At 36.4% G+C, this 17,491-nt stretch overlaps 1 protein-coding gene across 2 annotated transcripts in view; it reads right to left on the minus strand.

The window, feature by feature from the left end:
- Positions 1-17,491, minus strand: part of COL4A5 (collagen type IV alpha 5 chain) — a gene marked incomplete at its 3' end in the record, with an annotated part of 361,897 nt that overhangs the window by 233,390 nt on the left and 111,016 nt on the right. For both annotated transcript variants that reach the window (XM_081043685.1, XM_081043684.1), the window contains exon 3: positions 8,028-8,117. In XM_081043685.1, coding sequence (XP_080899811.1) covers positions 8,028-8,117 — 90 coding nt within the window. The remainder of the gene's footprint in view (positions 1-8,027; positions 8,118-17,491) is intronic.

The following is a 17,491-nucleotide window of genomic DNA, read 5'->3' on the forward strand; positions in this document are numbered from 1 at the left end:
GATCCAAGTGTGTCCCCTGTGTGCGCTGTGTGTGCTCTCCTGATGTAGTTGAGCCTTGGTTGCTGCCTGCATATCAACTGGATGGAGAGACCCTTTGGCTGATTGGATATGAGTAATGGCCTTGACTACAGTGGAGGAGCTACATGCAACTGAAATAACCTAAAGGTGGCAAATTGGGTGAGCAGAGGGGGGGAGGGGAGCAGGAGGTGCGGAGATGCCGGTGGCGTGGGCGCAGGAGCAAACCAGATCTCCGAGCTCCGAGTTCCCTGTATTCCACAGCTACCACAGTCACAGGAGTGGGAACCTCACGGCCTAGCAGAAGATAGAAGACTTAGGCACTGAGCCTAGCCACCCCTTCCTAACCCTCCCAGAGTTTGCCCCACCTCTACCCTCCCAATGCTAGAAATGGAACGATAGCAGTGTCTGATGAAAAGAACATAATATTTGCAACTGTGAAAACTGCACCCACAACAATGGATTTACAGCCCAAATAATTGTGGCGAAGGTGAGGAAGCCTTGGGTGCAGGGCTTGCTGTGCTGGTGGTTGCCACCATTGCTCTGGGCCACCTCTCACAATCCCATCCACCCCTAGATAGCCCACCTATCTAGGCTATCACTGCGAGGTAAACAGAACCGCTGAAACACACAGGCCCTCAATGTGGTGCAAGAATAGTTTCGGAACTTCAAATGCTTTCCCCATCCCCTCACAAAGGTAGTGCCCTGAGTCCAAGGCAGACTGCTCAAAGAAGAGAAGCCCACTTACCAGGGAATTCCCCCATTGTGTAAGAAGCCAGAACAGTGCAGAGAAAACATAACACTACAGTGTGATAGAGAATTAAAGTCTGCATTCAGAGAGAAAATAAAACATTCTACCGACACCTACTGGAAAGCAAAGGAAAGACCTCTTCCTATCAACCTATTGCAGAACCCACTCCAGTAGATGCCTAAGAAGAGAAATAATAATTCACTAATTGCCATGAATAACCAAGGTAACAAGGCAGCTCAGAAAGAAAATGAAACGTCTCCAGAAAATGAACTTAAAGACATGGAAATATGTGACTGTAATGACAGAGAATTCAACATTGCAGTTCTTAAATAACTCAATGAGATGCAAGAAAACACAGACAGGCAGGTTAATGAACTCAGAAGCACAATCAAAGAACAAAACGAGCATTTTACAAAAGAGACTAAAATTTTAAGAAAGAACCAAAATGAATTGTGGACATTAAGAACTCAATAAAAAAAATGAAGAAAGAAATACCCAGTTTAGGAAATAGAGCAGACCAGAGGGAGGAAAGAATAGTGACATCAAAGAATAATGTTATCTGGAAATGACACAGATTAAAGAAGAGAGAGCCTTGTGACTTACAAGAAATTAAAGAACTCTACAAGAATTTTCTGATTCCATCTGAATGAGCAATATAAGAATAATGGGCATACCAGAAGGAGAAGAAAAAGACAAGGGAACAGAGTATATGCAAACAAATAGTCAACGAGAACCACTCAAACTTGTGCAAACAACTGGAACCTCGAATCCATGAAGAAAATAGAACACCTAATACCTCAATCCCAACAAGCCTTCTTCAAGACACATTGTATTGAAGCTGTCAAAAATTAGTGACAAGGAAAGAATCCTCAAGGCAGCCAGGGAAAAGAAGACGGTAACCCACAAAGGAAAGCCCGTTAGATTATCATCAGATTTTTCAGCAGAAACTCTACAAGCCAGGAGGGGTGGACTCAATATTCTAACTATTGAAAGAGAGAATTATGAACTAAGAATAATTTTTGCATCAAAGATATCCTTTACATATGAAGGAGAAATAAAGACCTTTCTGAACACAGAGAAGCTGAGAGATTTTTGTAACACACGACTTGCACTACAAGAAATACTGAAGGAGGCTATTCGACCAGCATAAATAGGGATAATTTGGGACAACAAAAACATAAAAGGGAAGATAATAAAGGTCTGAACCAGCATAAGGGAAAGGAGAAAGGAAGCATACTCCAGAAAATGGAATACTCTAAATATGAAAGTTTCCTTTACATAAACATAATGGGAATGACTCAAAAAAGAAAAATCCAGAACTGAAATGTGTAACAGAATAAAAGAAGAAACAGAGGGAAAAATAAAAATAACACCACACTGAACTAATAGACAGCAACAAAAAGGCAAAGAAACAATGGAGACTCAGTCCTACCAGAAAACCAAGGATAGAATGAAAGGAAATCCTCATATATCAATAATCACCTTAAATGTAAGTAGTCTGAATTCACAAATAAAAAGGCACAGAGTAGTTGTTTGGATCAAAAAAACTAAACCCAGCCATATGTTGCCTCCAAGAAACACATCTCAGCTACAAGGACAAATATAGATTCAAAGTGAAAGGGTGGAAACTGACACTCCAAGCAAATGGTATCCTGAGAAATTCAGGTGTAGCTATACTTATATCAGATGAAACAGACTTTAGGATAAAAAAGATAGCGAGACAAAGATGGACATTTCATAATAATAAATGGGACTATACAACAAGAAAACATAACAGTCATCAATATTTATACTCCCAATAAGCAAGAACCAAAATATACCAAGCAACTACCAAGCAATCATTGACAGCTATGGATAGATCATCCAAATAAAAAATAAATAAATAAATATAAGCCATATACATTATTTTAAGTGTACGTGGAACAGACTACATATTCTTTTCTGGTGTACATGGAACATTCTCAAGGATAGACCATATATTGGGACATAAAAGGAGCCGCAGCAAACCTAAGAAGATTTAAATCGTACCAAGCATATTCTCTGATCACAAGGCTTTAAAATTGGGTGTCAACTACCAAAAGCAGAAAAAACCACAAATATGTGGAGATTAAACAACATACTTTCAAAGAAAGACTGGGTCAAAGAAGAAATAGGAGGAAAGATCAATAGATACACAGAAGCAAACAACAAGGAAAATACATCCTACCAAAATTTTTGGGAGGCAGCAAAAGATGTTTTAAGAGACAAATTTATATCATTACCAGCCTACCTCAATAAACAAGAAAAACCCCAGATAAATAACCTCACGCTACAACTTAAAGAACTACAAAAAGAAGAAAAAATGAAACCCAAAGTCAGCAGAAGGAAGGAAATAATAAAAATCAGACCAGAACTAAATGAAATTGAGAACAAAAATAACAGAAAAAAATTAGTGCTACAAAGAGTTCGTTTTTGAAAAGTTGAATAAAATCGACAAACCCTTGATGAGACTCACAAAGATAAAAAGAGAAAAGACACTAATAAACAAAATCAGAAATGAAAAAGGGGAAGTTATCACGGATGCCACAGAAATACAAAGGATCATCCAAGAATACTATAAAGGACTATATGCCACCAAATTCAATAACCTAGAAGAAAAGTCCAAGTTCTTAGAAACATATAGCCTTCCTAGGCTGAATCACGAAAAACTGGACAATCTACATGGGCCGATCACTGTTGAAGAAATTGAATCAGTCATCCAAAACCTTCCCAAAAGCAGAAATCTGGGAACAGATGGCTTCACTAGTGAACTCTACCAAACATTCAAAGAGGATCTAATAACTGTCCTACTCAAACTCTTCCAAAAATTGAAGAAGAGACAATACTCCCTAACTCATTTTAGGAGGGCCACATTACCCTAATACCATCACATGGTAAGGATAACCCAAAAAAGAAAACTACAGAGCAATATCTGTGATGAATACAGATGCAAAACTCCTAAACAAAATTCTAGCAAATCGAACACAACTATACATTAGAAAGATTATTCATCATGAACAATTGGGGTTCATCCCAGGGGCACAAGGATGGTTCAACATCTGCAAATCCATCAATGTGATACATCACATAAACAAAACAAAGGACAAAAATCATATGATTATATTAATAGATGCAGAAAAAGTGTTTGATAAGATAGAACATCCATTTATGATTAAAATACTTAATAGGTATTGAATGAAAATACTTTAACATAATAAAAGCCATATATGACAAACCCTCAGCTAATATTATAATTAATGGTAAAAAACTGAAGCCCTTTGCTCTACGTTCAGGAACACAACAGGACTGTCCCCTCTCACTTCTTCTTTTCAACATATCGTTAGAAGTCCTCGCCAGAGTAATCAGGCAAGAGAAAGAAATAAAAGCCATCCAAATTGGGAAGGAAGAACTTAAATTGTCACTGTTTGCAGATGACATGATGCTATATATAGAAAACCGTAAAGATTCCTCCAAAAAACTATTAGAAATAATAAATGAATACAGTAAAATTGCTGGCTACAAAATCAACATACAAAAGTCGATTCCATTCCTATATAATAACATGAAATCTTAGAAAAATAAATAAAAAGAAGCAATTCCTTTTCCAATTGAAACAAAGAGAATAAAATGCCTAGGAATAAACTTAACCAAGGATGTGAAAGAACTATATACTGAAAACTAAGATATTTTTAAAAGAAACTGAAGAAGACGTAAAGAAATGGAAAGACATTCCGTGCTTATGGATTGGAAGAATCAACATAGTTAAAATGTCCATATTATCCAAAGAAATACGCAAATATAATGCAATCCCCATCAAAATCCCAATGGCATTTTTCACAAAAATAGAACAAAAAATCATCAGATTTGTATAGAACCAAAAAAGACCCCAAATAGCCAAAGCAGTCGTAAGAAAAAAGGACAATGCTGGGGCATCACACTCCCTGACTTTAGCTTGTACTACAGGGCAACAATAACCAAAACAGTGTGTTATTGGCAGAAAGACAGACACGTAGACCAATGGAGTAGAATTGAGAACACAGAAATAAACCCACATAAACATGGACAGATAATTTTTCACAAAGAAGCCAAAAACATACAATGGAGAAAAGACAGCCTCTTCAATAAATGGTGCTGGCAGGATTGGAGAGCCACGTGCAAAAGAATGAAACTGGGCTGCTGTCTGTCACCATGTACCAAAATTAATTCAAAATGGATTAAAGACTTAAGCATAAGACCTGAAACAATAAACTGGATCTTGAGATCATAATGGTAAGCGAAATATGTCAGACAGAAAAAGTCAAGAACCATATGATTTCACTGATGTGCGGTACATAAAACTAACCACCACAAAAGAATAAGACAAAGAAATGAAGAAACAAAAATTCATGGACACAGACAATAGTTTAGTGGTTACCAGAGGGTAAGCGGAGGCGGGGGGGGGGATGATAGAAGAGGGTAAAGGGGATCAAATATATGGTGATGGAAAGAGAACTGACTTTAGGTGGTTAACATAGAATGTGATATATAGATGATGTATTACACAATTCTACACCTGAAACCTACGTAAGTTTACTAACAATTGTCACCCCAATAAACTTTAAATCAAAAAACAAAAACAAAAAGAAATATATAACTGTATTGGAACAACTTCCTTACTTACCTGATGTGGCCCCCAATGACTTGTTTATTTACCAGAAGATAAAGTAAATAGTGAAAGAAAGATATTTTGATGACATTCAGGACATCAAGGGTAATACAACAGCTCTGATGGCCATTCCAGAAAAAGAGTTCCAAAACTGTTTTGAAGGGTGCACTAGGTGCTGGCGTCGGTCCACAGCTTCCCAATGGGAGCACTTCAAATGTGACTGTAGTGATATTCAGCAATGAGGTATGTAGCCCTTTTTCTGAGGTGAATTCACAAACTTAATTGTCAGACCTCGTATGTCACCTACCCCCCAACCCTACAGATAAATGTCTGCTGCTCTGCTACTAAATACAAGAAAAGAACACTTCACTGAACATGGAACTTTTTCGTATCTCAGCTATCCCAATCTTATTACACTGGATGTGATATATTGCCACAGTTGGACTCTGACACTACATAAACAAAATACCTCCTCAGATGTTAACTTGCTCCTGTCTGAGATGGGATTAAGTGAAGTATTTGGGGGAAGGGATATGGAATCTGCCATTGGGGGCTATTTTGACCTCAATAGAGGTGGCCTTCTCTACTCTCCTATATTTGCCCCACCTCATGCAAATTTTTCCAATTGCACTCAAGCATTCTGCCCACCAGCAGGGATTGCTGGTTGATTGACTCCCATGGTAATGAATGACTTTTACACTCCCAGCACTGTGTGTGTCCCCCTTGGGGTATTCTTTATTTTTTAAAAATCCAGGCCTTCCACATTCCTACCAATATAACATTTACATATGGGGAATTAATGAAAGACTTCCAAATGTTCAAACCAGACCCTCCCATTCAGCATATCACACTAAATAGAATAAAAGGAGAATTCCAGAACCAAGTAGACTCTGGTTACTCAGGATTTATTCTGTGGCATTGTCATCTGCTCATGCGTGTGTTCTAAGCAACTTTTTCCACTGTCAGGGTTGTTCAATTAGAAAACGTAGTTTGCAACCTGTCCTTGACATGTACTGAAGTTATTAATGACACTATTTCAGCATTGAAAGCACAACAGACTAGCCTTAATTGCTTGGCCCGAGTATAACCTTCAACTTCCTGCTGACAAATCAAGGAGGGGTCTTGTTATTGCCAGCACTTCATGTTGCACCTAGATCACTGAAAACTGGCAAAGTAGAAATGTCTATCACAAGACTTAAGTAGAAAGCTTTCTAGAGCAGATCGATGGGTTATAGGCCATCTATTCCTGGCTTTGCGGTGGTTGGAGCTCATGGTTACACTCAATCCTCCAGGCAGACTTGGAATAATTTTGAACATGACCATGATCTACTGTGGCCTCAGAATAATTATCAAATTTTTGACATAACTCCTTGAAGACCAACCCTTTCATGTCCATGATGTGGAATTCTATGTTTCTCACTCAGGTCCTAAAAAAATCAAAAGATACAATAGAGGAGTCTATTTCCTGGCTAAAAACCTATCTGTGTTGCTTTCAGTTTTACATCCCACATATCAGTAAAAGCAACAAAGGAACAAGACAAAAAATGAAGAAACTAAAACTCATAGACACATACAATAGTTTAGGTTACCAGATGGTAAAGGGGGGTGGTAGATGAGGGTAAAGGGGATCAAATATATGGTGATGGAAGGAGAACTGACCCTGGGTGGTGAACACACAATGAGCTATATAGATGATGCACTACAGAATTGTACACTTGAAACCGATGTAACTTTACTAACAATTGTCACCCCAATAAACTTTAATTAAATAAGCACACCTATCTGTGATGTTTCAAGCCAAGCCATAGATGATTACAAAGGCCCATCCTACACGAGACGTAGTGCACAGCCAATGCATGGCAGTCTCTGTTGGGAGCTGTAGTCAAGAACTCGGGCCCCTGACTATTTGCAAACAACTATCTGCATTGAAAGGCCTCTAGAGCCTTCGTGGGAAAATGGGAATCCTTGAGGATGCTTGTTCTGCACTCTGATTCAGTAGTTTTCCATCCCAGCTCTTTCCCCTGTCCTTTCTCTCATCCCACCCTCAGGTCCATATACAAACAAATAAAAAAGCAACAATGAAACACAGCAGGAGCTTTTTGCTTCAAGCTCTCTCAGCAGTGGAATAATTTCCCATGTCTGCACTAATCCATCTGACCCTCATTTGTGCTCTTCCATGAGGAAAAATGAACAGTGGGGAAGTTGGCACTTTCTCTGGTTTAATTTTTTGCTTATGCTGTCACAGTAAGTGACTAAAACTTGATGGTTACTTTCATTTTGGCAGTCTTAATCAGCTATTCTGACACCTAGCAGTATAGCTCTCTCCAGCTCAGCTAAGTTCCTGACAGAACTTAATTTTTGTGAATAATCCCAATAACCACATACAAATAAGGGCATCTTTCAAAAATACTTGAATGTGGCAGTAATATTCTGTTTTGTTTTTAAACTAACAATAAAGTAGTCTCATGGCCATTTTATTATTTTATTTAAATAGTTTCTGGCTATAATTCAGTAACTTTTTAGTTGATTTGACACCTATTTCCACATTTGAGTTGGCTTAATTCCTCTGATATTACTGGTTGGCAACTTGGCACATACCTTTTGTCCCCAAGGCCCTGGAGGCCCTTCGGGACCTGGAAAACCAGGTAAACCTGGATGGCCTTCCAAACCTGGAAATCCTCTCTCCCCCTGCAATTGAACAAAAATGAAAGGAAAGGTTATTTGTGAATTTTCAAGCACAGGCGTCGTTGAGATTCAAAAAGATCAAAGAACTATTTAGAGAAAACTAACTTGATACAAAATCCACAGTATCCACTAACATGGGGAAACCTGTAACATGTGAATTAAAAAACACAAACTATTCTGAATTAATATTATATATGGTAATGTAATCTTGTGCTTTCCTAAAAAAGTAAAAAGTTTATCAGAGATGAAGTGTGGTTTAAACATACTGACATCAACAATTTAACAGGAAAGATGTTAATAAATCTAGGAAAGCAGGTCTGCAGAGGTTAAATGAAATAAGTATGGTGCAGGGATGAAGAAGGGTAAAAGGAAACCATCAGAGAAGATTTCAGATTTTTCTTTTAAATTTTTGTTGGGGAACAGTGTGTTTTTCCAGGACCAATCAGCACCAAGTCAAGTCATCTTTTGTTGTTGTTGTTTTGTTCTGTTTTTTTCAATCTAGTTATAGAGGGCGCAGCTCAGCTCCAAGTCAAGTCGTTGCTTTCAATTTAGTTGTCGAGGGCACAGCTCACTGGTCCATGTGGGAATTGAACTGGCGATGTGGGTGTACGAGCACTGCACTCTAACCAACTGAGCCAACTGGCCACCCCCCTCAGATTTGTTGCAGAAGAGTTGTAATATTATAAAGAATGGAAATTCATTAGCTGATTGGAGATAAATTATCCAGAAAAATACTTCATCTAGCACATGAAAAATTTTGTATACTTTTTTCTGATTGTAAAATTAATGCAAAAAATAAATGTTTATTGTAGAGAATAAAAAAAGAGAAAAAACACAAGTAACTCCTCTAACCAGAATTCCTATTTGAATTGTGACTCACATCCCCGTTCTGACTACAGCACTTATGAACACCAACACAGGAGGGCTGCCTACCTACCAGTGAGGCTCCACCACATCTCATAAGCATCCATACTGTAAGGATGACTGACGTGCATACAGGCACAGCCAGAGAGGCGAGTGTAGCAGAGCTACCATGTATACTAACATACCATAACATCAACACAGTAGGGTTAGTTATTCTGTATAGAGCCAATCACAGTAAGAGTGTGAACCCCCAACACCAGTAGGGGATCCAATCACAGAAACTCACCAGTATTAAGTTTAAGAACCCTGAGGGTTCATTGCTTCATGACGCATGCTCCCAAATATATGGCTGCAAGCAGTTCCTCTACTTTCCTAAGGCTTAAGGGCTGAGTCTCTGGCCAGAGACTCGACCTCACCTGTGAACCCTCTCACTAGATCCTACCCACAGTGACAGCCTAGGCAGCAACTAAGAAAGAGAAAGCTTCCATACCTACAAGGCAGTTAACCAATGGGCCACTGAAGGCACATTCACCTAGAAGTTACGGTGTAGTAACTTCTACTACGGTGTAGTAGACTTTTATGCATGTCCCCAGGATGTATGAGTGAGTGAGAGAGAGAGAGAGAGAGAGAGAGAGAGAGAGAGAGAGAGAGAGAGAGAGAGAGAGAAAGAGAGAGAACTAAACTTAGTCTAGCTAGCTAGTTTTGTATTGAATAATTCCTTGTTATGTTGGATCATCCTATAATAAATATAAGTACTTTGAAAAGGCTACTTCTGATCAGTTTCCACCCAGTACTTCAAAGACAATGAAGCAACTGTTAGCCAATTAATGGTAGTTCTAACTTTGACAACCATTATTATTTACATATTACTATATTTTCTCTCTATTTTATATAAACATATCTCTTCATTATTTTAATTAGTCACAGAATTATGATAATTTAATATTCACGAACCTCAACCCAATTATTTTGAAGGAAATAGAGCAAGAGAGGAGAAATAAAAGATTCAAAAATTTTAGAGCTAGATTGCTCAAATCATTACGTAGCCTATTCCTGGCACAGCTGGTAGTAGAAATCTGTTAACTGCCAGTCAGAAAGGAAGCTAGAAGGAAAAAGAGAAATCTAGTTCGAGTACATTTCCATAAGTGGTAACATAGCTACAATTTGGGATATCTGCTGGTATTTAGAAGTTATCTCTGCTAAAACTTGAGGATAACGCTTGAAGAGAGCTATGTTTTGTCAGACGTATAACTGCTATCTGGGCTACAGATAAGAGAGGAATAAACTAGAAGTTGAAAGCGGAGGGTGCTAAAAAGTTTAACTGTGTTGGTATATATATATATAAAAACATATACCTATAAGTTATATATCCTAAAATCTCCTCACACTATGTAGCTAATTGAGTAATATTATATGAAGATAGAAGGACAGTAGCAAAAACAATTGCAAGAGAAATTCCCAACCTTTGAAAGGTAGAAAGCTTCCTGGAGTAGAAAGTATAGAAGCCTTCCAAGAGGAGAGGTTGAGGGATAGTCCTCTACCTAATTCCTAACAGATGGCAGGAAAGTTGACATTTGTTGTGTGCCTACCCTTTGTTACTGTCAGACAATCATTTAATCCTTACAACTAATCTAGATTTTACTGTAATTTGCTAACACTCACAAACATATAAAATAGCATAGTGTGTCTATTTCTGCAGGTCAAACTTTAAAAAGAACTTGTTTTATGCTGCTTGCCCATTGTAATGACAAGGGGGAAAAGAAAGGGGAGGACATTCTAGAGAGGGGCTAATTGATTTATTTAGCAATATCTAATCAATTTATTTAGCAATATGCAATAGCAAAACACAAAGGCAATTCAAATGAGGTGCTAACGACAGAAAATAAAGGTGGTTACGATTAAACTATATACACTGATAAGAATATCATGTCAAAGGAGTACACATACACATAAGTTTAAAAGATCTCAACATATGTCTACTATTGATCAAAAATTACTTGGCTAAATATACAAATAACATCAGTAAGGAGTATCCAAAAGCAGTAATAAGCGCTACAGGATAGTAACTATTACAGTAGATGCCGAAAGCTCACCAAACCATAGGAAAAACAACAGTGGAAATGTCATAAATCAAAACCTTGCCAGGTCTGCAGCTGAGAGAAACTCAGGCGTCTCCCACTGCTGCTTGCTAGTTCTCAAGAATGTTGCTGCTGTTGCAGTTGCTATTGTGGTTGTTGTTGCTGGAAGTTAGGGAGTGTTCTGATGCTGCAAGCTGCATACAAGTTTCTAAAATGCTAACAAGTTCTTAAGGAGGCTAACCAAGGGGAACAACACTGGAGAGGTCAGGAACCAGCTGGAAGTTAGGGTGTCTCCTGGTGTTGTGAGCTGTATGTTGCTGGAAGTTTCCAAAATGTTAGAATGATGAATAATCACCAATGACAAATGACAAAATGACAAAATTACACTGCCAACTGGTGTCTGTCTTATATATTTTCTCAGATGTACCCTAGAACCAAATTCCTTGTTCCTGCCTCCCCCTCCAGGAATGGCCAGTTCCAGGAGGGTCCAGCAGTCACTGTGATAAGAATATTGTTAATCCGGCTGAAGGGCCAGTTCATTCGGACAAACAACCCCTGCTGTTCTCGCCTGGGACCATTGGCCCAAGGCCTTCCAAAGACTGGCAACATGCCTCTCATGTCATTTTGATATAACTTAGTTACTTCTCCACCTCATCTGCTGATGCGGGCAAAACAGACAGAAAGCAACATCATCTTGTATCTCCCCTACTCGGGAGAATGAGACCAAAGGGGGAATTCTGTCAACCCCTAATCACAGAATACTTTTAACCCTAACCTAGCCATCACCTCACATGCAGTAACAGACAAAAGCTAACGGACAAAAGTTAACATCAGCCAATGAAGGCAATTTTCTTAACATCTATCCTACACCCATATTTGGATAAAAAAAATCATTCTTATTTTTCTTTGTGGAATAATTTTCTTCTTTCTCTGCATGTCCCTAAAATATTGGTATTACTCTGGATTCCTTTTTTGACTCTTTCTCTCCTTTTCCTTAGGAAATCTCAAATATCAACACTTTTTGTCCTAAAAGTTCAGCTTACAGGGCCAACTGTCATAAATATCTCCACTTGAATTATCACACAGGCACCTAAAACTCAACAACAATAATAATAACAGCAAACACGTATTGAGTGTTTTCTATGTGCCAGAATTTATTCTAAACTTGTTCCATGTTTTAGTTTATTTAATCCTACCAATGACAATACGAGGTAAATACTATTATTTCCATTTTACAGATGAAGAGTTAGGGAAAAGAGAAGTTGTATAATTTTCCCAAGAACAAACTTAATATAAACAAACAATTGAATCATTATCATTCTACTATCTTCTCTATTCCAGGAAATAGCACAACCCAGGTTCCTCAGCCATAAATTTGTAATAATTTTGACTCCACTTTCCCCATTACCCCTTCATCTACTCAATCATGCTCTCTTCATCATTGTATTCTTAGTGCCCAATAGAACCAACACTCAGTAAATATTTATGCAATGGATAAACTTCCTTAATTAATTATATAAAATTCATGGCACATGTGTTTGCCCAAAATTCAGAAAATAAGATTAGTAGAAATTAAACAAAGAGTGACTTTTTGTAATAAAGCTGTAATATACCACATGCTAGTATTAAAAAGAATAACAACAAACTGATTTACTCAGAAGGAGAGCCTGGTTTCTGAGTCAAAGGCACTTAAAAAATGTTACAATTTTACAGGAAGAGCACTTTATAATCACAATAAGAAAGTTACACAATCACAGGAATGAAAAAAAATATATTAAGACTAGTTTGTCAAGGAAGATATAAACTTAACAGGAAAAAAATTGGATTTCTGAGAATATGAAAAATTAAAACTAGGACAAAGTGGTATAATAACATTTGAGATTAAAATTATTTTGGATTATAATATAATATTGGATAAAAAATATAGATTATATAATATAATATGGATTATAACATAATATTGTAAACATTATATCAACATATGGGCAAAGCAATACCTTAATGGACATATGACAACAATGATTTAATTGGGTAATGTAATTATGGTCTTCTTTTTGTGTAATTTCTTTTTTTTTAATTATATAGCACAAAGAATATTTGATGTAATATAAATAGGAGAACAAGAATATGGATCTCCGGCAACTGTCAAAATGGAGATAATCTAGATCAGAAGATCTCAAAAATGTGCCTGCATCAGAACCACTTGGACAAATTGTTAAAACAGAGTACTTGGCCCTACCCCCCGAGTTAGATCAGTAGGTTTTCTATGGAGCCTAAGAATCTGTGTTTTTCATTAATGAATGCCAACTATAATTTTATATATATAATGTGATGGTTCAGTGTGAGGTCGGAGGGATAGTGGATGGGGGGAGGGGGGTTCACAGTGTGAGGGATATAAATGGTGAACGTCTAAGTATTACCTTGTCTTGTACACCTGAAACTAATAAATAAATAAATTTAAAAAACAAAAGAATCTGTGTTTTTAAACAAGCCCCTGTAAATACAGATGTCATTGATAGAGGGGCACACTTTGTTTAGGTAATGTTTGTGATATTAATTTTAGGCTGTCAATTGGTTAATTTCTTGCTGTCATTATGAATCTGGCTAGTTTGGGTTATTTTTAGCTGTGTGCACATGGACACGTTCCTTCAGTGGAATCTGTGTTTCATTATTTTTCGGTTAAACATACTTTTAAAAAGCAGTTCTATTGAGATAAAATTAATATACAATAAATTGCACATATTTAAAGTATACAATTTGAAAAATTTTGTCACATAGGTGACCAGCAAAATAATGAACATATCCATCACTCACAAAAATTTCCTTATCTTTTCAACAAATGGTGCTGAACAACTGGACTTTTCATGCCAAAAAAAAAAAAAATGAATATAGACACTGACATCACACCTTCACAAAAATTAACTCAAAATGGATCAGAGACCTAAATGTGAAACACAAAACTATAAAGCTCCTAGAAGATAACATAGGAAATACCCTAGATGACCTTGGTATAGTGATGACTTTTTAGATACTCACACAACAAAAGCACTATACATGAAAGAAATAATTGATACGCTGAACTTCATCAAAATGAAAAATTTCTGCTCTGCAAAAGACAATGTCAAGAGAATGAAAAGACAAGCCACAGATCGGGAGAAAATGTTTGCAAAAGACACATCTGATAAAGGACTATTATCGAAAATATACAAAAGGCTCTTAAAACTCAACTATAAGAAAAACAACCTGATTGAAAAATGGGCCAAAGACTGTAACAGACACCTCACCAAAGAAGATATAGATATGGAAAATAAGCATATGAAAGGATGTTCCACATATGACATCAGGGAAATACAAATTAAAAGAACAATGAGATGCCACTACACACCCATTAGAGTGGCCAAAAATCCAGGACACAGACAATACCAAATGCTAACAAGGATGCGGAGCAACAGGAACTCTCATTCACTGTTTGTGGGATGGGAAAATGATGCAGCTACTTTTTAAGACAGTTTGGTGGTTTCCTACAAAATGAAACATACTCTTACCATATGATCCAGCAATAGCATTCTTCAGTATTGACCCAAAGGAATTGAAAACGTATGTCCACACAAAAATCTGCATTTATATAGCAGCTTTATTCATAATTGCCAAAACTTGGAAGCAACCAAGATGTCCTTCAGGTGAATGGATAAAGAAACTGTAGCACGTCTAGACAATGGAATATTATTCATCACTAAAAGGAAATTAAGCCATGAAGAAACAGAGGAATTTTAAATGCCTATTACTAAGTGAAAGATGCCAATCTGGAAAGGCTGCATACTGTATGGTTCTAACTATAAGACATTCTGGAAAAGAAAAAAATTATAAAGAGAGTAAAAAGACCATTGTTTGCTAGAGGGTTGGGGGTGGGAGAGATAAACAGTCAGAGCACAAAAGATTTTTAGGGAAGTGAAAATACTCTGTATGATAATATAACGATGGATACATACAATTACGTATACACTTGTCCAAACCCACAGAATAAACAACTCCAAGAGTGAACTCTAAGGTGAACTATGGACTTTGGGTAATAACCATAAATCAATGTAGCTTCATCAGTTGTTACAAATGTACCCCTCTGCTGGTGGGTGCTGAATGTAGAGAACTTGTGCCTGAGCATATATACATGTGTGTGGGCAGCGGGTATATGGGAAATCTCTGTATCTCTTACAATTTTCATGTGAACCTAAAACTGCTCTAAAATAAAAGGTCTTTAAAAAATTGTTAAAGTGAACATTATAAATATGAAAAACTTCCTTGTGTCCCTTTAAAATATCTTCCTCATGACAACCCCCCACCCCCAAGGCATGGATTGATTTTCTGTTACTATAATTTGCCTTTTCTAGAATTTTGTATCAAATGAATTATACAGAAGCCACTCTTTTTGTCTAACTTTTCACTCAGCATAATTATTTTGAGATTCAGGCATGGTGTGGTGTGTGTCAATAGTTCATTCACTTTTATTGCTATGTAGTATTCCATTACATAAATATACTAAAATTTGTTGATTCACCCACTGGGTAATGAGCAGTTGTTTCCTGTTTCTGGCTATTAGAAATAAAGCTATCATGAACACATGTACAAGCTTTATATAGACATATGCTTTCATTTCTCATGGGTAAATGCCTAGGAACGGACAGGGTCATATGATAAGTTTATGTTTACCTTTTTTTAGAAACTGCCAAACTGTTTTCCAAAGTGTGCATCATTTTAGATTCACACCAGCAATCTATGATAGCTCCAGTTGGTCCATATCTTTGTCTTTACTGGATATAGTTCTGTTTTAGTATTTAGACATTCTAATAGGTTTATAGTGGTATCTCATTATGGTTTTTTATGCATTTCCCTAGTTAATAACATTGAGTAACTTTTCATGTTTACTTTGTGAAGTGTCTTAAAATCTTATGCCAATTTGTTTCTAAATAAATTTTATTTGAGGATGTTTGTTTTACTATTGAGCTTTGAGATTTCTTTATATATTCTGGATATAAGACTTTATCAGATATGTGATTTGCAAATATTTTTTCCCAGACTGTGTTTTGTCTTTTCTTTCTCTTCACAGTGTCTTCAGAAAAGAACAAGTTCTTAATTTTGACGAAATACAAAATCTTACAGCCTTTTCTTTAATGGATCATGTTTTTGTTGTCTTATCTAGGAAATATCTGCCTAACCCAGGATTTTGTCCTGTTTTTTTCTAAAATATTTATACATTTTCGTGTAAGTCTATGATTCATTTTGAGCCAATTTCTGTATACAGTGCAAGCAATGAGTAAAAGTTTATTTCTGTGCATATACATATTCAATTCTTTTAGAACTATTTGTTGAAAAGACTATCTTTTCTCCACTGAACTACCTTTGTACTTTTGTAAAAAAACACACACAAAAAACACAAACAACCCATCAATTCCTCATACATCCATGGGTGCATTTATGGACTCTTTATTCTGTTTCACTCATCTATACGTCTATCCTTTAGCTATCATGTATACTATAGTTTTATACTGTTTTGGAATTGCATTGAATCTGTAGAAAAATTTGGAAAGAATTGGTACATAAATGATATTGAGTCTTCTAATCCATGAACATGATATATATCACCATTAATTCAGGTCTTTTATTTCTCTCAGCAATACTTTTGTGGTTTTCAGTGTACAGGACTTGCACATTTTTATCTCATTTACTCCTATGTATTTCAAATTTTTGATGGTATTAATATTATAAAAGATGTTTTTTATACTTCCGATTTCCTGTATTTCATTGTTAGAATACACAAATGTAACTGATTTTTGTTTATTGATCTTATTTTATTAGTTTGTTTATTCTGTGATCTTTCTAAACTCACAAGTTTTAGGAGCATTTTGGTATTGCCCATAGAGTTTTCTACATTGGCAAATCATGCCATCTGCAAAAGAAAAAAAAAAAAAAAAGACAGCTTCACTTCTACCTTTCCAATATGTCTTGTCTTACCGCACTGGCAATTTTGAATAGGCAGTGGTGAGAACAGGCATGTTGCTGATCTTATGAGAAAGAAATGAAGTATTTCTCTACTGAGTATAATTTCAGCTAAAGGGGTTTGGTAGAAGCCCCTTAAGGTCAAGGAAACCTCTTCTGTTCCTAGTTTACTGAGCGTTTTTAATCAGAGACAGAAATGAATTTTGTTAAATGCTTTCTCTGCATGTATCTATTCAAATAATTATATGGAGGGCTAAAGTTTTTGATTTTTTTAGTCTTTTAATATGGTGAATTACAATTTTTGATTTTCAAATGTTAAACCACTATGCATTACTGGCATAAACTCTCTTCGGCTATAGTGCATTAGGCACTTTATATGCCATTGGATCTGATTTCAAAATTCTGTTAAGAATTTCTGCATCTGTGGTATATAATGAGGGAGAA

Source organism: Rhinolophus hipposideros (assembly GCF_964194185.1).
Source record: "Rhinolophus hipposideros genome assembly, chromosome: X".
Classification (NCBI taxonomy): Eukaryota; Metazoa; Chordata; class Mammalia; order Chiroptera; family Rhinolophidae; genus Rhinolophus; species Rhinolophus hipposideros.